Source organism: Cherax quadricarinatus, chromosome 62 (genome assembly GCF_038502225.1).
Source record: "Cherax quadricarinatus isolate ZL_2023a chromosome 62, ASM3850222v1, whole genome shotgun sequence".
NCBI lineage: Eukaryota > Metazoa > Arthropoda > Malacostraca > Decapoda > Parastacidae > Cherax > Cherax quadricarinatus.
Window position 1 is genome coordinate 10638378 of NC_091353.1, and position 21456 is coordinate 10659833.

The 21456-nt window shown below is 47.7% G+C and overlaps 1 protein-coding gene across 1 annotated transcript in view; it reads left to right on the top strand.

Moving 5' to 3' along the window:
* The window catches only part of LOC128687289 (uncharacterized), a 41331-nt gene extending 23894 nt beyond the window's left edge, over nt 1-17437 (top strand). The window contains exons 4-6 of the mRNA XM_070098428.1: nt 5610-5692; nt 11176-11318; nt 11681-17437. Coding sequence (XP_069954529.1) covers nt 5610-5692; nt 11176-11318; nt 11681-12008 — 554 coding nt within the window. The 3' untranslated portion in view covers nt 12009-17437. The remainder of the gene's footprint in view (nt 1-5609; nt 5693-11175; nt 11319-11680) is intronic.
* Nucleotides 17438-21456: the final 4019 nt, after the last annotated feature.

The following is a 21456-nucleotide window of genomic DNA, read 5'->3' on the forward strand; positions in this document are numbered from 1 at the left end:
AAGCTGTCAACTCTCTGCTCTCATCATCGAGGGGGATCTGCCAGAACCCTTGAAGAAGATCAAGAGTTGAAAAGACCTTATTATCGCCGATGTTCTGCAACAGGTCGTTCAGAACTGGCAATGGAAAGCGGTCCGGGATCGTACATGCATTCAGTTTCCAGTAATCGATCACAGGGTGCCAGGTTCCGTCCTTCTTGGAGACCAGAATAAGGGGAGCATTCCATGGGGAAGTGGACTCCTCAATAACTCCATCACGGAGCATCCGTGCAATGAGTTCTTCGGCGAAGACTCTTTGCGCATGTGGCAGGCGATATGCAGGTATGTAAATGGGTTTAGTACCTTTGTCAAGTTGAATATGGTGAGAGATCAGTGGGGTCAAACCCATTGACTCACCATCTAGTGCGACTGCAGAACGTGCACGATTGTGTATCTAGGAAAAGCTGGACAGGCTTATGGTGGACAGTGGACTCGATGAGCGGTCCACACAGGTTGTCATACCGAACATGAAGGCATGACAGGCCGACAAAATCCCCGGAGTCACAGCTGCTTGAGGCTCGACGCTTGTTGACGAGGCTCGACCTGGAAGGTACGGTACGAGTCTCGGCAACAACGTCAAGACACTCTGCTTCCTCACTGTCGGCAAGCGTATCACTGCCCAGGGCGGCGAATGCATTGCGGACAGGGACGGAATACAGCGACTCCGACAGGGTTACTATGTCTTTCGCTGGTTTTGCGGACACGCCTCTTCCCCCGAACTAGGGGAAGGGCTTCTACGAGCACGTGCATTGCGCGACGACTGCTTGCTCCACTCAGCTGACAGCATACTTCGCAGCTTGCGACACTCATGGGAGGTATGACTGGAAGTATTGTGGTACATACAGACTCCCTCGCGAGACTGAGCATGGGGACGGTGACGGTTACTTTGATACTGAGCGTGGGGACGGTTATGGTTACTTTGATACTGAGCATGGGGACGGTGACGGTTACTTTGCGGGGACTTAGGTTTGTAACACTCCGATCGGTAGTGCCCGCGTTTCCCACAGTTGAAACAAGTCACCACGCGCTTAGTAGGTGAGGTTGGAGGTGGTGTTTGCTGGCGACGTTGTGCCTTGGTCCAGGAGGTCGATGACTGCTTTTTTGTATTAGACTGACTGTTGTTACTGTGGTCAATATTTTTACTTGGGCGAGTGTTAGTGGGACTGGGGTTAGAAACTTTGTGGGCTGGCTGTCTGACAGCAGCGGCAAAAGTGACTTCTGGCTGTGACCGCGGGGTCACTGTGGACGGCGCCGGAAGGATGGGTATAGGATCATCCGCAAAACGACAAACCTTGCCTTGCTCGGCAGGCGGCTTGATCGCGTCAATGGCATCATATGCACCCAGGACGTCGTGCTGAGGGCCGAGTCCTAGCGCATCAATGGCACCTCGGAGGTTAGGGGGGCATCCCTCCGCATGATGCCTACAGCCAGCATGGGGATGATGTCTTCAGCTTTAATACAGTTGTCACCATTCACCCACTTAGTGGAGCTGATGGCATCAGTAAAGTATTTGGCGGCTTGCTCAAACCGGCAAATGCAAGCCAGGGGTCTTTCGTGCCGGTATTGACATTCGGCCAAGACGCTGGTAACGATGTCAATGTAATGGCGTTGGCGGCTACGCCGAAAATAACGCCTAAATTCCTCCTTAAGTTCGTCCCAAGACTGAATCTTACAAACGCGATTGAGCTGCACAAAGGCACCTATATCATCCCGGGTGAGATCCACTGCTGCAACAGCAGCACGAATGTACTGTGTATCCGTGGGACTATCAAATAGAGCCTTAACAGTCGTCTCGACTGACTGCAGCCATGGCTTTAACCTATTTGAACGACCGTCAAAAAGAAGGGTCGGGTATGGACGAGTAGCCGGCCCACTGGTGGTTGAGACTTGAGCCACAAGTTGACCAAATGTCACGGGGGCTTCGATGCCCTGCTGCGTGTTCACGCTAGCTGAGGCACCATTGCTAGCATCAGCAGAATCTGGACTAATGGTACGGCCACTGCGTGTCTTAGTCTGACGTCAATTGTTCAAACGCAAGCAGGTCACGAAGAGAGTAAACAGGTCAGAGCAAGAAATGGTATGCACTGGCTACAATTCAACACAGAGTCAGAGAGAACACAGCACCACGATACTAGGTAAGCTGCTTAGTGATGGAATTAATTTGAGCAAAACAACAAAAAAAAGTGGTACACTCTGAAACACAAAATAAGAGATGTATGCAAGAGAATGAACTACAGGGAAGTGCACAAAATGAAGCTAAGGGTGGTCAATAACTTCACCAGGAGACTGGCAACAAAATTTATGAAAAGGAGTTGAACTGTAAACACTGGTAGCAAAAATTGCACAAAATTTAAAATAAATCAGGTACTACACAATACTAAACTGTGCTGCAAGCACAGTTTAAAAAGATTGCGGGTGCTGGTAGTTGCAAAATGGAATGCAAAAAAAAGGGAAGTTGGCACAGCAAAGATATCAGAGTATGGGATAGTGCCAAAAATCACAGAAAAAAATACACTGTATCAAGAAATGCTATATTGCACACAAAATAAAATTATTAAAAATGCAAATTATTAAATTCAAGAATAGGGCAAAGGTTAACTGGTGTTAGCAGGGTGTACACTGGTGTTAGCAGGGTGTACACTGGTGTTAGCAGGGTGTACACTGGTGTTAGCAGGGTGTACACTGGTGTTAGCAGGGTGTACACTGGTGTTAGCAGGGTGTACACTGGTGTTAGCAGGGTGTACACTGGTGTTAGCAGGGTGTACACTGGTGTTAGCAGGGTGTACACTGGCAAAAACAAAAATTTCACACTCTCAAGAACAAAATTAATGAACTTCACAAGTAATTTTGGTAATTAATGGTAAATAAGCAGGTTCCCAAAAATACACTCAATGACTTAGGTATACAAAATAGCAAAATGTAATGCACATTGGTGAATATTCACAGATAAAACATAGAATATATGTAAAGCAAATAAATGGGGAAACAGGAGAAAAGTGTAATGGGCTAGGCACAGATTGTATCACTGCAGGTAGAATAAACTAATACTTAAGTACTTGAAGATTACACTTATTAAAGAAAAAAAAACACACTAACAAACAAAACAGTGCAGGGTTGTCAACAATCTGTGACTAACTTGCAGGTGCAACTAACAAAATTAACAGCACACAGGAATTACTTGCAAACTGTATGTGAGAGGTAAATTGTATAAATGGTTAACACTGAACAAATGAAATCAATAACTGAGGTGCAAGAAGCAGAATAAAATACTGGAATTTAAAATGTAGGAGTGCAAAAATAAATGTACAAAATTTAAGAAGCTGTAGGTAAGTGGCAAAAAGTACACTGATGACTAAAACTGAACAATTTACTGAAGTATGGCTTCAGTAACTGTAACTGTATTGGTGCAGGACAGTTAAATAATGTCACAAAATATTAGGAAATGCTAAGTAAGTCACTGTTTACTTAACTTTGAGTGCAGGAGATGGACGAAGGTACTGGGTGGTGCAGGTCCTGAAACTTTCAGTGATGCTCTAGTAACACTACACGCCTCGTAGCATTTGTACACTGCTATGGGGCTTCAATGTCGTAGGAAAAATTATCAGAATGGACTTGGGAAGAACAGGAAAGACCGGGGTTACTCTGTGGAGGTATAAGAGATGAGAAGAACGTGGCTAACTCAGCGTGATCCACAGCTGTGCGTGGTTTATTTACACTGGCAAGCGTGTCTGGGCGCGCTGACTGACTGTGGCTTCAGCACACGGAGAACGAAACATTTACTGCACTACTCGAACGTGCTAAAACAAACTTAAGTGAAACTATGAACTGGGACGAGTAAGTTTTACTGTAACAAATCACTGGGGAAAACAAAACTGGTGATGAACTGGGAATGTAACAGCAAGGGAAAGAAAAAAAAAATTTTAACTGGGCAACAAAAAAAAAACTGCACTGGCTGGAGATACGTAGATGCTGAGTAGTTGTAGACACAATGAGTCACGAGCTGCTGTAGACGGCGTGGGGGCTGAACTGAGCTGGCTTAGGGGCTAAGCCAACTGGGTTCCCACGTGGTTAAGCCAGGTAGAACTTCTTGGAGGAAACCGGGAAGAACACAACACACATGGACGGCGAGATGGACGTCGTTGCGTAGCAGAGAAGGCTGTAGAGGAGGCTGGTGCGTTTACACGCTGCCTAGGGTATCAACCAACCCCAGAGCTGCCTCGTGGTCACGCGTGGAGCCACACGAAGCCAACACACTAAACGACCTAACCTCTACTTGTAGCTGAGAAAGGCGTAGGGACGCTGTAAGAGGCAGGAGAATGGTGCTGGAGAGTGTTGAAGGGCTGTAGAGAGGGTGATGAGGTGAACACGTGACTGCTAAGGCTGGAGATGACGCCTTGACGCCTATGTCCAGATTTTGTGGGAAAAATCTAGGACGAAGATCTATCTCAGGTCCCGTCAAGACGCTGGGAGTAACAGATAACTCTTTAGGCCAGCAGGTGCGTTGGATGACGATGGATGATGTTGACTGGCGTCGACCGATGGTGTTGACCCCTCCACCCTGAAGAGGCTCACAATGCCGTTGACTCCGCTGTCACCACTGTTATTGCTGTTCTTACTGTTGAACAGCGGTTTAGTGCCGATGAAGGTAGCGTAGGTAGCAATGATATGGCCGTGGACTAGTTTGGCTTTAATTGGATAGGAGTGAGTACACAACGGGCAGTGTGAGGGAGTGACCGCAAGCCAGTCCGTGGAGGGGGAGCACTTGTGTCTGTCAAGTCGGTCGGCCTAGGAGTGAGGGCTGGTGGGCTCAGCCTCCCACTGACGTGGGTGAGCCTACAGAGGGCAGCACCTAAAATGCCGCGAAATATGAACTAAGCTGGCAGACAGCAGGGACTGTCTGTGCAGACAGTACAGGCTGTCTACATATGTTCTACGAGGAGAGGTTAAGGGAAATCAACCTGACGACGCTGGAGGACAGGAGAGATACGGGAGACATGATAACGACATACAAAATACTGAGAGGAATTGACAAGGTGGACAAAGACAGGATGTTCCAGAGATGGGACACAGCAACAAGGGGACACAGTTGGAAGTTGAAGTCACAGATGAATCACAGGGATGCTAGGAAGTGTTTCTTCAGCCACAGAGTAGTCAGTAAGTGGAATAGTTTGGGAAGCGATGTAGTGGAGGCAGAATCCATACATAGCTTTAAGCAGAGGTATGATAAAGCTCACAGTTCAGGGAGAGTGACCTAGTAGCGACCAGTGAGTACACACACACACATACACACACACACACACACACACACACACACACACACACACACACACACATACACACACACACACACACACACACACACACACAAACACACACACACACACACACACACACACACACACACACACACACACACACACACACACACACACACACACACACACACAGAGGATAAGCCTCCTCCCTCTTTGAATGGGAAGTGACTTCAGCTTTGATCTAAGGAACTGACAGGAAGCTCCAGTACCTTGGATCAAGAACCCATCGCATGGCACTGAGTGTGGATTATTTTTCAGGGAAGGACACCAATGGTTGTCAGTTCTTTGTGACTACCATAGCCACCCCATGGCTGGACGGTCACCATGTTGTCTTCGGCAAGGTATACCACCCAATATCCCTTTATGTTTACCACCCAGTATCCCTCTTAGGTATACCACCTAGTATCCCTCTTGGGTATATCACCTAGTATCCCTTTTATGCATATCCCCAGTATCCCTTTTATGTATATCCCCAGTATCCCCCTTAGGTATACCACCCAGTATCCCTCATAGGTATACCACCCAGTATCCCTCTTAGATATACCCGGTAACCCTCCAAGGCATGCCATCAATCCCTCCAAGGTATACTTCAGTATCCCTCCCAGATATACCACCCAGTATTCCTCTTAGGAATACAACCCAGTATCTCTAAAAGATATACCACCCAGTATCCCTCTTAGGCATACCACATAGTATCCCTCCAAGGTATACCCTCAATCTCTCCAAGGTATACCTCAATATCCCTAAAAGACATACCATCCAATATCCCTAGAGGGTATACCACCCAGTATCCCTCCAAGATATACCACCCAGTATCCCTCCAAGGTATACCACCCAGTATCCCTCCAAGGTATACCCCCGTATCCCTCCAAGATATACCACCCAGTATCCCTCCAAGGTATACCGCCCAGTATCCCTCCAAAATGCACCACCCAGTATCTCACCTAGGTATACCTCAGTATCCCTCCACGATATACCAACAGCATCCCTTAAGTGTACACTCCGGTATCCCTCCAAAGTATACCACAATATCCATCCAAGGTATACCACAATATTCTTCTAGGTATACCCATATCCCAAAGGTATACCCCAGTATCTCTCAAGGTATACCCAGTATCCATCCAAGGTATACCACAGGATCCACAATGTTTACCCCAGTATCTTCCAAGATATATCCCAGTACCCCAGCACCTAGTATCTCTCTAGGTATACCTAGAATCTCCCAGGTATTCAACAATATCCCTCTAGGTATACCCAGTATCTCCCAAAATATACCCAGTGTCTCCCAAAGTCTACCCTAGTATCCCTCGAGATACATCCAGTTTTCAAAGGTATACCTCATTATCCCTCTACGTATCTCTCAAGGTACGCCAAGGATTAGCCCGGTATCCCTCGAGGTATACCCCCAATATCTTGCAAGGATTATCCCGGTATCCCTCGAGGTATACCCCTAATATCTTGCAAGGATTAGGCCGGTATCCCTCGAAGTGTACCCAGAGAATTCCCAAGGTGTACTCCCCAATATTCCACTCGGTATACCACAAATACCCCTCAAAATATACCTTTGTATTTCCTATTGTATACCTCAGTATCCCTTAAGGTTAACCTCAAAATATAGGTTTGAGACCCCAGTACACTCCTCCAGTACACTCCTCCAGTACACTACTCCAGTACACTCCTCCAGTACACTCCTCCAGTACACTCCTCCAGTACACTCCTCCAGTACACTCCTCCAGTACACTCCTCCAGTAAACCGTCATTATGCTGGCTTCAGAATACTCAGTATACCTCAGTACACCAGTAATACAGGGTATACTACCACCAGTACACAGCATTTCCCGGTACACCAGCATCAAGTCTTGGCAAAAACAACATTCCCCAGTACACTAGCATCAGGTTCAGGTACCACCAACATTCCCCAGTACACCAGCATCAAGTCCTGGTACCACCAACATTCCCCAGTACACTAGCATCAAGTCCTGGTACCACCAACATTCCCCAGTACACTAGCATCAAGTCCTGGTACCACCAACATTCCCCAGTACACCAGAATCAGGTCCTGGTACCACCAACATTCCTCAGAACACAAGCTTCAAGTCCTGGTACCACCAACATTCCCCAGTACACTAGCATCAGGTCCTGGTACCACCAACATTCCCCAGTACACTAGCATCAGGTCCTGGTACCACCAACATTCCCCAGTACACTGGCATCAAGTCCTGGTACCACCAACATTCCCCAGTACACTAGCATCAGGTGATGGAATCACCAACATTCCCCCAGTACACTAGCATCAGGTCCTGGTACCACCAACATTCCCCAGTACACTGGCATCAAGTCCTGGTACCACCAACATTCCCCAGTACACTAGCATCAGGTCATGGAACCACCAACATTCCCCAGTACACCAGCATCAGGTCCTGGTACCACCAACATTCCCCAGTACACTAGCATCACGTCCTGGTACCACCAACATTCCTCAGTACACCAGCATCAGGTCCTGGTACTACCAACATTCCCCAGTACACCAGAATCAGGTCCTGGTACTACCAACATTCCCCAGCACATTAGCATCAGGTCCTGGTACCACCAACATTCCCCAGTACACCAGCATCAAGTCCTGGTACCACCAACATTCTCCAGAACACCAGCATCAGGTCCTGGTACCACCAACATTCCCCAGTACACTAGTATCAGGTCCTGGTACCACCAACATTCCCCAGTACACCAGCATCAGGTCCTGGTACCACCAACATTCCCCAGTACACCAGCATCAAGTCCTGGTACCACCAACATTCCCCAGAACACCAGCATCAGGTCCTGGTACCACCAACATTCCCCAGCACATTAGCATCAGGTCCTGGTACCACCAACATTCCCCAGAACACTAGTATCAGGTCCTGGTACCACCAACATTCCCCAGTACACTAGCATCAGGTCCTGGTACCACCAACATTCCCCAGTACACCAGCATCAAGTCCTGGTACCACCAACATTCTCCAGAACACCAGCATCAGGTCCTGGTACCACCAACATTCCCCAGTACACTAGCATCAGGTCCTGGTACCACCAACATTCCCCAGTACACCAGCATCAGGTCCTGGTACCACCAACATTCCCCAGTGCACCAGCATCAAGTCCTGGTACCAGCAACATTCACCAGTACACCAGCATCAGGTCCTGGTACCACCAACATTCCTCAGTACACCAGCATCAAGTCCTGGTAACAGCAACATTCCCCAGTGCACCAGCATCAAGTCCTGGTACCAGCAACATTCACCAGTACACCAGCATCAAGTCCTGGTACCAGCAACATTCCCCAGTACACCAGCATCAACTCCTGGTACCAGCAACATTCACCAGTACACCAGCATCAAGTCCTGGTACCAGCAACATTCCCCAGTACACCAGCATCAGGTCCTGGTACCAGCAACATTCACCAGTACACCAGCATCAAGTCCTGGTACCAGCAACATTCACCAGTACACCAGCATCAGTTCCTGGTACCAGCAACATTCACCAGTACACCAGCATCAAGTCCTGGTACCACCAACATTCCCCAGTACACCAGCATCAAGTCCTGGTACCAGCAACATTCCCCAGTGCACCAGCATCAAGCCTGGTACCAGCAACATTCACCAGTACACCAGCATCAAGTCCTGGTACCAGCAACATTCCCCAGTACACCAGCATCAGGTCCTGGTACCAGCAACATTCCCCAGTACACCAGCATCAAGTCATGGTACCAGCAACATTCACCAGTACACTAGCATCAGGTTCTGGTTCCAGCAACATTCCCCAGTGCACCAGCATCAAGTCCTGGTACCACCAACATTCCCCAGTACACCAGCATCAAGTCCTGGTACCAGCAACATTCCCCAGTGCACCAGCATCAAGCCTGGTACCAGCAACATTCACCAGTACACCAGCATCAAGTCCTGGTACCAGCAACATTCCCCAGTACACCAGCATCAGGTCCTGGTACCAGCAACATTCCCCAGTACACCAGCATCAAGTCATGGTACCAGCAACATTCACCAGTACACTAGCATCAGGTTCTGGTACCAGCAACATTCCCCAGTGCACCAGCATCAAGTCATGGTACCAACAACATTCACCAGTGCACCAGCATCAAGTCCTGGTACCAGCAACATTCCCCAGTGCACCAGCATCAAGCCTGGTACCAGCAACATTCACCAGTACACCAGCATCAAGTCCTGGTACCAGCAACATTCCCCAGTACACCAGCATCAGGTCCTGGTACCAGCAACATTCCCCAGTACACCAGCATCAAGTCATGGTACCAGCAACATTCCCCAGTACACCAGCATCAAGTCATGGTACCAGCAACATTCCCCAGTGCACCAGCATCAAGTCCTGGTACCAGCAACATTCACCAGTTCACCAGCATCAGGTCCTGGTACCACCAACATTCCCCAGTGCACCAGCATCAAGTCCTGGTACCAGCAACATTCACCAGTACACTAGCATCAGGTCCTGGTACCACCAACATTCCCCAGTGCACCAGCATTAAGTCATGGTACCAACAACATTCCTGTTACGTTGTTATGTTGTTATCCCTTATACTTTGACAGTAAGGTTCTCACTACATATTCTAGTGTGGGGTAATTTTTACATAAAGGCCTTATGTCTAGGGTAATACTTACATCATGACTGATCATCCTCAGTGTCTCTGATCCTTTCACCAGCCCTCTTCACAGGTTATTTAAACTACTACTATAAAAATATAACTGTATTCTAAATAGATATGTACAGAATATACAAGTACAGCATTCACATATTCAAAACATAAGCCTACATATTCCTTAGCTGCTCTCCTAGGACAGTCCACATGGTACATTTCAACAATGCCCTTCTCTCTACTTGACATAACTCTGGGCTAACTAGTGTTTTGACAAACTTTAGTCACCCTGGGTATGATGGCCACAACTTAAGTTATAAAAACTCACCCCTGGAGCACACGTAATGCCCCCCAAAAATGGAAGAAGGACCCAGAGGTCCTCCCAGTTTGAAGTCAACAAAAAAGTGAGAGAGAGGGAGGGGCCTAGCTAAGCTCCTCCCACACCCACTAAAAAACAAAAGACTGTTGCCAAACACAATTCTCCAGTTACCACAATTCTACCACACCTTAATTTTACTTTTACAAAAAGAAATACAACTTTATAAACTACTTACTTAAATTGTGTGTGTGTGTGTCTATAGTATAACCTATTATATTGAGAAAAACAGACTTGACTCAGCTGCCTTACAGTCATAAGGGTGATCAGCCCTTATGACATTTAGAGCAGAGTCCCCATCAATTCAATATAATTAGGTACTCCAGAGTAACTGTTACAGATACATAAATACATGTTGGGTCCTATAGCCCCATAACAATTCCTCAGTACACCAGCATCAGGTCCTGGTACCACCAACATTCCCAGTACACCAGCATCAAGCCCTGGTACCACCAACATTCCCAGTACACCAGCATCAGGTCCTGGTACCACCAACATTCCCCAATACACCAGCATCAAGCCCTGGTACCACCAACATTCCCCAGTACACCAGCTTCAGGTCCTGGTACCACCAACATTCCCCAGTACACCAGCTTCAGGTCCTGGTACCACCAACATTCCCCAGTACACCAGCATCAGGTCCTGGTACCACCAACATTCCCCAGTACACCAGCGTCAAGTCCTGGTACCACCAACATTCCCCACTACACTAGCATCAAATCCACCAGTACCCAGCATATCCCAGTACACAGATACCAGCGCTCCAGTACTACCAGTACAACTAACAGCTGGCTATACCCTGACAGCTGGTTGAAGGGATGTCTGTACTCTACCACATGGAGTCTGTGGCTACAGACTACAACAACAGACCCTTACAGGACCTTATTATCACCTCCTCCAGTCGTCGACTTGTTAAGACACCTTATTACATCACGGACCAGCCTTACAAGTAGGTGATTACCTATTCCGTTACCTAATTACATCCTTGATTAAGACACAAGTACCACAGTTGGGTATTGATGGGTATCTTTACTAAAGTTTGGAAACCTAGAGAGAATTATAGACCAAAGTTATTAATACTTTACATCGTATAGCATCGATATAGGTCATAGGGACTTCTGCTGTAGTGTCTTCCCTGTATATTTCTGTGACGATACTTGATGTAACGTTACCCAAGTAACTTCAAAGACTCTACTTAAATGATTATTTCACTTATCTGTAACTTATTTCCAGACAAGTGTTATCCAGCATCTTTTTTAAACCCGCGACTCTTGCTGCCTTATTATATCCAACGTTATCTCTGCCCTGCAGCATCAAGGACTGGCTGAAGACTATCAGCATCCCTCTTCTCCTGGCCTTCTCTATTGTCTTCATCTTCCACAGCCTCATCACAAAACTCGATGTTCATATTTTTGATGACGATGGGTCTATGGATGATGAGGCGCCATGGGAGAGGAAGAAGAGAGAAGGGGAGATGGAAGAGAAGACAAAACAGGAAGAGGAGAAGATGAAGGCCCATGAAGACGGAAAGGAAGAGGATTTAGGGGAAAAGGAGGGAGGGAAGATTGATAAAGATGGGGATGGAACGAAGGAAGGAAAGGATGATGGAGTGAGAAAGAGAGGTGGGAAAGGCTGGTGAAAGGGAGAGAGGGAGTATGGAAGAGGATATAGGTAAAACACTCGTTCAACACTACTAGTACATTTTATTACGACACATTTCGCCCACGGGAAAGCTTTTCACTCCTACACAGGGCGTAAGACATTATCAATATATATAGAGTAAGAGAAGTCATGTGTGGAAAAGGTCACCAATGCTGACCTGTGTAGTAACACCCAGTTGACCAACGCACCTCATTTGTTGATACTACCACATTTCTGGACAGAAACCACTGTCAGTGTTGATTCCAGGAATCACTCTCTTTGATTACTAGCCTGACCTCTCCTTACGTTATCAAATAACCAGTAACTAGTATGCTTATAATGGTATACATACCTACAATAACACAAATTATCATACATAGTAACATATGTGTGAATTACCCGCCACGATAACCCAAAGAAAAGTCAGTGACTTATTTCCACTGTGGTTTTTGTAATATCTGATTAAACCTTAAAGCTAAACCAGCAAGTAACTAAAACATTTAAACTCCACCAGGCAAACTGGCCTACACAAGCGATGTTGTCTTGAAGCAAAACTCCTTAATTAGTCTAGACAACCAGTGGTTTTATTGTCGTGCTGACCGACGGTCACCATGTTGTCATCGGCAAGGTATACCCCGGTATCCCTCCAAGGTATACCACCAAGTATCCCTCTTAGGTATACCCCGGTATCCCTCCAAGGTATACCACCAAGTATCCCTCTTAGGTATACCCCGGTATCCCTCCAAGGTATACCACCAAGTATCCCTCTTAGGTATACCCCGGTATCCCTCCAAGGTAAACCACCCAGTATCCCTCTTAGGTATACCCCGGTATCCCTCCAAGGTATACCACCCAGTATCCCTCTTAGGTATACCCCGGTATCCCTCCAAGGTAAACCACCCAGTATCCCTCTTAGGTATACCCCGGTATCCCTCCAAGGTATACCGCCCAGTATCCCTCTTGGGTATACCACCCAGTATCTCTCTTAGGCATATCCCCAGTATCCCCCTTGGGATATACCTAAGACAGCAGTCAAGTGACCTAATCCACATATCAGTGATACAAGGCCTCCCACACCTAATTTCTATCAGTCATACCCATCCTGTAGACAGTAGTTATCCCATACCCATCCTATGGACGGTAGTCACCCCATACCCATCCTATGGATGGTAGTCACCCCACACACATCCTATGGACGGTAGTCACCCCACACACAACCTATGGACGGTAGTCACCCCACACACATCCTATGGACGGTAGTCATCCCACACACATCCTATGGGCGGTAGTCACCCCACACCCATCCTATGGACGGTAGTCACCCCACACATCCCATGGACGGTAGTCACCCCATACCCATCCTATGGACGGTAGTCACCCCACACACATCCTATGGGCGGTAGTCACCCCACACCCATCCTATGGACGGTAGTCACCCCACACATCCCATGGACGGTAGTCACCCCATACCCATCCTATGGACGGTAGTCACCCCACACACATCCTATGGGCGGTAGTCACCCCACACCCATCCTATGGACGGTAGTCACCCCACACATCCCATGGACGGTAGTCACCCCACACCCATCCTATGGACGGTAGTCACCCCACACATCCTATGGATGGCAGTCATCCCACACATCCTATGGACGGTAGTCACCCCACACACATCCTATGGACGGTAATCACCCCACACCCATCCTATGGACGGTAGTCACCCCACACCCATCCTATGGACGGTAGTCACCATACACACATCCTATGGACGGTAGTCACCACACACCCATCCTATGGACGGTAGTCACCTCACACACATCCTATGGACGGTTGTCACCTCACACACATCCTATGGACGGTAGTCACCTCACACATCCTATCGACGGTAGTCACCTCACACCCATCCTATGGACGGTAGTCACCCCACACACATCCTATGGACGGTAGTCATCTCACACACATCCTATGGACGGCAGTCACCTCACACACATCCTACAGACGGAAGTCACCTAACACCTATCCTATGGACGGTAGTCACCCAACACACACATCCTATGGACGGCAGTCAACTCACACACATCCTATGGACGGTAGTCACCTCACACCCATCCTATGGACGGTAGTCACCCCACACACATCCTATGGACGGTAGTCACCCAACACACACATCCTATGGACGGCAGTCACCCCACACACATCCTATAGACGGTAGTTACCCCACACACATCCTATGGACGGTAGTCATCTCACACACATCCTATGGACGGTAGTCACCCCACACACATCCTATGGACGGTAGTTACCCCACACACATCCTATGGACGGTAATCACCCCACACCCATCCTATGGACGGTAGTCACCCCACACATTGTATGGACGGTAGTCACCCCATACATCCTATGGACGGTAGTCACCCCGTTCATCGTATGGACGGTAGTCACCCCATACATCCTATGGACGGTAGTCACCCCATACATCCTATGGACGGTAGTCCCCCCATACATCCTATGGACGGTAGTCACCCCACACACATCGTATGGGCGGTAGTCACCCCACACATCGTATGGACGGTAGTCACCCCACACATCGTATGGACGGTAGTCACCCCACACATCGTATGGACGGTAGTCACCCCACACACATCGTATGGACGGTAGTCACCCCACACATCGTATGGACGGTAGTCACTCCACACACATCGTATGGACGGTAGTCACCCCACATACATCCTATGGACGGTAGTCACCCCATACATCCTATGGACGGTAGTCACCCCACGCATAGTATGGACGGTAGTCACCCCACACACATCGTATGGACGGTAGTCACCCCACACATCGTATGGACGGTAGTCACCCCACACATCGTATGGACGGTAGTCACCCCACACACATCGTATGGACGGTAGTCACCCCACACATCGTATGGACGGAAGTCACCCCACACATCGTATGGACGGTAGTCACCCACACACATCGTATGGACGGTAGTCACCCCACACACATCGTATGGACGGTAGTCACCCCACACACATCGTATGGACGGTAGTCACCCCACACACATCGCATGGACGGTAGTCACCCCACACACATCGTATGGACGGTAGTCACCCCACACACATCGTATGGACGGTAGTCACCCCACGCACATCCTATGGACGGTAGTCACCCCACACACATCCTATGGACTGTAGTCACCCCACACACATCCTATGGAAGGTAGTCACCTCACACACATCCTATGGACGGTAATCACCCCACACCCATCCTATGGACGGTAGTCACCCCACACATTGTATGGACGGTAATCACCCCATACATCGTATGGACGGTAGTCACCCCACACACATCCTATGGACGGTAGTCACCCCACACACATCCTATGGACGGTAGTCACCCCACACACATCCTATGGAAGGTAGTCACCTCACACACATCCTATGGACGGTAATCACCCCACACCAATCCTATGGACGGTAGTCACCCCACACATTGTATGGACGGTAGTCACCCCTCACCCATCCTATGGACGGTAGTCACCCCACACACATCCTATGGACGGTAATCACCCCACACCCATCCTATGGACGGTAGTCACCCCACACATTGTATGGACGGTAGTCACCCCACACATTGTATGGACGGTAGTCACCCCACACACATCGTATGGACGGTAGTCACCCCATACATCGTATGAACGGTAGTCACCCCATACATCCTATGGACGGTAGTCACCCCATACATTGTATGGACGGTAGTCACCCCATACATCCTATGGACGATAGTCACCACACACACATCGCATGGACGGTAGTCACCCCACACACTTCCTATGGACGGTAGTCACCCCACACACATCCTATGGACGGTAGTCACCCCACACACATCGTATGGACGGTAGTCACCCCACACACATCCTATGGACGGTAGTCACCCCACACACATCCTATGGACTGTAGTCACCCCACACACATCCTATGGACGGTAATCACCCCACACCCATCCTATGGACGGCAGTCACCCCACACATTGTATGGACGGTAATCACCCCATACATCGTATGGACGGTAGTCACCCCACACACATCGTATGGACGGTAGTCACCCCACACATCGTATGGACGGTAGTCACCCCACACACATCGTATGGACGGTAGTCACCCCACACACATCGTATGGACTGTAGTCACCCCACACATCGTATGGACTGTAGTCACCCCACACATCGTATGGACGGTAGTCACCCCACACACATCGTATGGACGGTAGTCACCCCACACACATCGTATGGACGGTAGTCACCCCACACACATCGTATGGACGGTAGTCACCCCACACACATCGTATGGACGGTAGTCACCCCACACACATCGTATGGACGGTAGTCACCCCACACATCGTATGGACGGTAGTCACCCCACACACATCGTATGGACGGTAGTCACCCCACACACATCGTATGGACGGTAGTCACCCCACACACATCGTATGGACGGTAGTCACCCCACACACATCGTATGGACTGTAGTCACCCCACACATCGTATGGACGGTAGTCACCCCACACACATCGTATGGACGGTAGTCACCCCACACACATCGTATGGACGGTAGTCACCCCACACACATCGTATGGACGGTAGTCACCCCACACACATCGTATGGACGGTAGTCACTCCACACACACCCCATGGACGGTAGTCACCCCACACATCGTATGGACGGTAGTCACCCCACACACACCCCATGGACGGTAGTCACCGCCCACATCGTATGGACGGTAGTCTCCCCACACACACCCCATGGACGGTAGTCACCCCCCACATCGTATGGACGGTAGTCTCCCCACACACACCCCATGGACGGTAGTCACCCCCCACATCGTATGGACGGTAGTCTCCCCACACACACCCCATGGACGGTAGTCACCCCACACACACCCCATGGACGCTAGTCACCCCACACACACCCCATGGACGGTAGTCACCCCACACACACCCCATGGACGGTAGTCACCCCACACACACCCCATTGACGGTAGTCACCCCACACACCCCATGGACGGTAGTCACCCCACACACACCCCATGGACGGTAGTCACCCCACACACACCCCATGGACGGTAGTCACAGTATTTCAGAGGCATATAATGGGTCCAAGAAGTGAGCGTCAACATTAGTTTTTATTAAGTAAGTTAACAGTGATAATTAACCATTTACTGACATCGTAGCAGCATTATTTAGTTAACACAGTCATTTATTGTATTTATTTACTTAATACGTAATTCTAACATTCATCATTACCTGTCAGGTGTTATCCTGGGAAAAAATAATTAATTTTGAGTCAGTCGCCTTGATATCCATATTTATGTATTAAATACAGTTTTCTCTGTAATTAAAATTAATTGATAACTAAATATTAAAAAAAATCAATCATTGAATTGTCATTTAATTAATTTTTAATAAAAAGTCACTAAACTGTTTTAAATATGACCATAAATTTTGAAGTTGTGGAGTGGTAAGCCAGTAGAAGGTCTTGGTCAGATGACCAGGAGTTCCAGCTGTGTCATCATATGACTGAGACCAGCGTCAGGAAACACTTGTTCTGTTTCCTGACAAACCTTACCTAACCTAACCTGAAGACCAGCGTCAGGAAACACTTGTCCAGTTTCCTGACAAACCTTACCTAACCTAACCTGAAGACCAGCGTCAGGAAACACTTGTTCTGTTTCCTGACAAACCTTACCTAACCTAACCTGAAGACCAGCGTCAGGAAACACTTGTTCTGTTTCCTGACAAACCTTACCTAACCTAACCTGAAGACCAGCGTCAGGAAACACTTGTCCTGTTTCCTGACAAACCTTACCTAACCTAACCTGAAGACCAGCGTCAGGAAACACTTGTCCTGTTTCCTGACAAACCTTACCTAACCTAACCTGAAGACCAGCGTCAGGAAACACTTGTCCTGTTTCCTGACAAACCTTACCTAACCTAACCTGAAGACCAGCGTCAGGAAACACTTGTTCTGTTTCCTGACAAACCTTACCTAACCTAACCTGAAGACCAGCGTCAGGAAACACTTGTTCCTGTTTCCTGACAAACCTTACCTAACCTAACCTGAAGACCAGCGTCAGGAAACACTTGTCCTGTTTCCTGACAAACCTTACCTAACCTAACCTGAAGACCAGCGTCAGGAAACACTTGTCCTGTTTCCTGACAAACCTTACCTAACCTAACCTGAAGACCAGCGTCAGGAAACACTTGTTCTGTTTCCTGACAAACCTTACCTAACCTAACCTGAAGACCAGCGTCAGGAAACACTTGTCCTGTTTCCTGACAAACCTTACCTAACCTAACCTGAAGACCAGCGTCAGGAAACACTTGTCCTGTTTCCTGACAAACCTTACCTAACCTAACCTGAAGACCAGCGTCAGGAAACACTTGTTCTGTTTCCTGACAAACCTTACCTAACCTAACCTGAAGACCAGCGTCAGGAAACACTTGTCCTGTTTCCTGACAAACCTTACCTAACCTAACCTGAAGACCAGCGTCAGGAAACACTTGTCCTGTTTCCTGACAAACCTTACCTAACCTAACCTGAAGACCAGTGTCAGGAAACACTTGTCCTGTTTCCTGACAAACCTTACCTAACCTAACCTGAAGACCAGTTTCCTGACAAAACACTTGTCAGTTTCCTGACAAACCTTACCTAACCTAACCTGAAGACCAGTGTCAGGAAACACTTGTTCTGTTTCCTGACAAACCTTACCTAACCTAACCTGAAGACCAGTGTCAGGAAACACTTGTTCTGTTTCCTGACAAAACCTAACCTAACCTGTCACTGTCCTGTTTCCTGACAAACCTTACCTAACCTAACCTGAAGACCAGTGTCACTTGTCCTGTTTCCTGACAAACCTTACCTAACCTAACCTTGTCAGGAAACACTTGTTCTGTTTCCTGACAAACCTTACCTAACCTAACCTGAAGACCAGCGTCAGGAAACACTTGTCCTGTTTCCTGACAAACCTTACCTAACCTAACCTGAAGACCAGTGTCAGGAAACACTTGTCCTGTTTCCTGACAAACCTTACCTAACCTAACCTGAAGACCAGCATCAGGAAACACTTGTTCTGCTTCCTGATAAACCTTACCTAACCTAACCTGAAGACCAGCATCAGGAAACACTTGTTCTGTTTCCTGACAAACCTTACCTAACCTAACCTGAAGACCAGCGTCAGGAAACACTTGTTCTGTTTCCTGACAAACCTTACCTAACCTAACCTGAAGACCAGCATCAGGAAACACTTGTTCTGTTTCCTGACAAACCTTACCTAACCTAACCTGAAGACCAGCGTCAGGAAACACTTGTCCTGTTTCCTGACAAACCTTACCTAACCTAACCTGAAGACCAGCGTCAGGAAACACTTGTTCTGTTTCCTGACAAACCTTTAACCTAACCTGAAGACCTGAAAACTTGTTCTGTTTCCTGACCTGAAGACCAGCATCAGGAAACACTTGTTCTGTTTCCTTACAAACCTTACCTAACCTAACCTGAAGACCAGCGTCAGGAAACACTTGTCCTGTTTCCTGACAAGCAATATCTTGAACTCGTAGCAAATGAGGAATAAATCTAACAGACGTTAACCGAATCATGGAAGGTGTTCCGGTTAACGTTCCTCTAAATAATCTTGGAGATCTTATCTCTAACAAGATCAATTACAAAACACAGTAGAACCTTTGTATTCAAATACATCTTTTTTCGTAAAATCCAGAATTCGGAAAAAAATCTAGGAAAGAAAGTACCGAGATTCACAAATGCCAGAACGATGCTGCTTTTCGAGCTGTGATTAAATTGTTATTTTTTGTATAGCAGTTATTTTATTTTTAATTGAAAATAAGTGATCATAACCTCGAATAATGAAGAAAAAACTGAAAGGAAAGCTGTAAGAACCACCAGGAACTTATTTGAAACTGGAAAATGTAAAACGTCTTGTTGACGTGCCGAGGAATATGGCACGTCAACATATACCCTATTTTCTATTATCAAAAAACAAAGGCGCAAAAGTGCTAATGTGTCAACAGGAGTGTAAATTCTTGCAACGTTAATGTATGATTTCTTGCTTAAAAATATTGTGACTTAAAAGTATTGTGAAGATTAACTTTCGAGGTCTGGAACGAATTAATCCAATTTACATTATTTCTTATGGGAAAAATGGATTCAGTATTCACAACACCTCAAGAATCAATTAACTCCGAATACAGAGGTTCCACTGTACCACTAAGAGACAAGTGCAACATTTGGGTATCTTTATTGTGGAAACGTTTCGCCCTACAGTGGCTTCATCAGTCTATTACAAAGAAGGATGGTGAAGATCAGGTGTTTGAGGTAGTCAGTCCCTCAGTATGGAGTCCATGTAATCGACAACCCGACAGGTGCTGACTTTAGGTGTGTGTCCAGCTCCCTGCTGAAGACAGCCAGGGGTCTTGAAGACAGCCAGGGATCTTGAAGACAGAAAGGGATCTTGAAGACAGCAAGGGATATTGAAGACATCCAGGGGTCTTGAAGATATCCAGGGGTCTTGAAGACATCCAGGGGTCTTGAAGGCACCTAGTTGTCTTAAGGACAGCTAGGGGTCTTGAAAACAGCCAGGGGTCTTTAAGGCAGCCAAGGGTCTTGAAGACAGCCAGTGGTCTTAAGGATAGCCAGGGGTCTTTAAGACAGTCGGTGGTCTTGAAAACAGCCAGCGGTCTTGAAGACAGAGAGGGGTCCTAAAGACAGCCAGGGGTCTTGAAGACAGCCAGTGGTCTTAAGGATAGCCATGGGTCTTGAAGACAGCCAGAGGTCTTGAAAACAGCCAGGGGTCTTGAAGACAGAGAGGGGTCTTAAATACACAATACACAAATAACCCGCACATAAAAGACAGAAGCTTACGACGACGTTTCGGTCCGTCTTGGACCATTGACAAAGTCTTAAAGACAGCCAGGGGTCTTGAAGACAGCCAGGGATCTTGAAGACAGTCAGGGGTCTTGAAGACATCCAGAGGTCTTGAAGACAGTCAGTGGTCTTGAAGAAGGCCAGGGGTCTTGAAGACAGCCAGGGGTCTTGAAGACATCCAGGGGTCTTGAAGACAATCAGGGATCTCGAAGACAGCCAGGGGTCTTGAAGACAGCCAGGGGTCTTGAAGACAGCCAAGGGTCTTGAAGACAGTCAGTGGTCTTAAGGATAGCCAGGGGTCTTGAAGACAGCCAGGGGTCTTGAAAACAGCCAGGGGTCTTGAAGACGGAGAGGGATCTTAAAAACAGCCAGGTTTCTTGAAGACAGCCAGGGGTCTTGAAGACAGCCAGGGGTCTTGATGACAGAGAGGGGTCTTGAAGACAGTCAGTAGTACTGAAGACAGCCAGGGGTCTTGAAGACATCCGGGGGTCTTGAAAACAGCCAGGGGTCTTGAAGG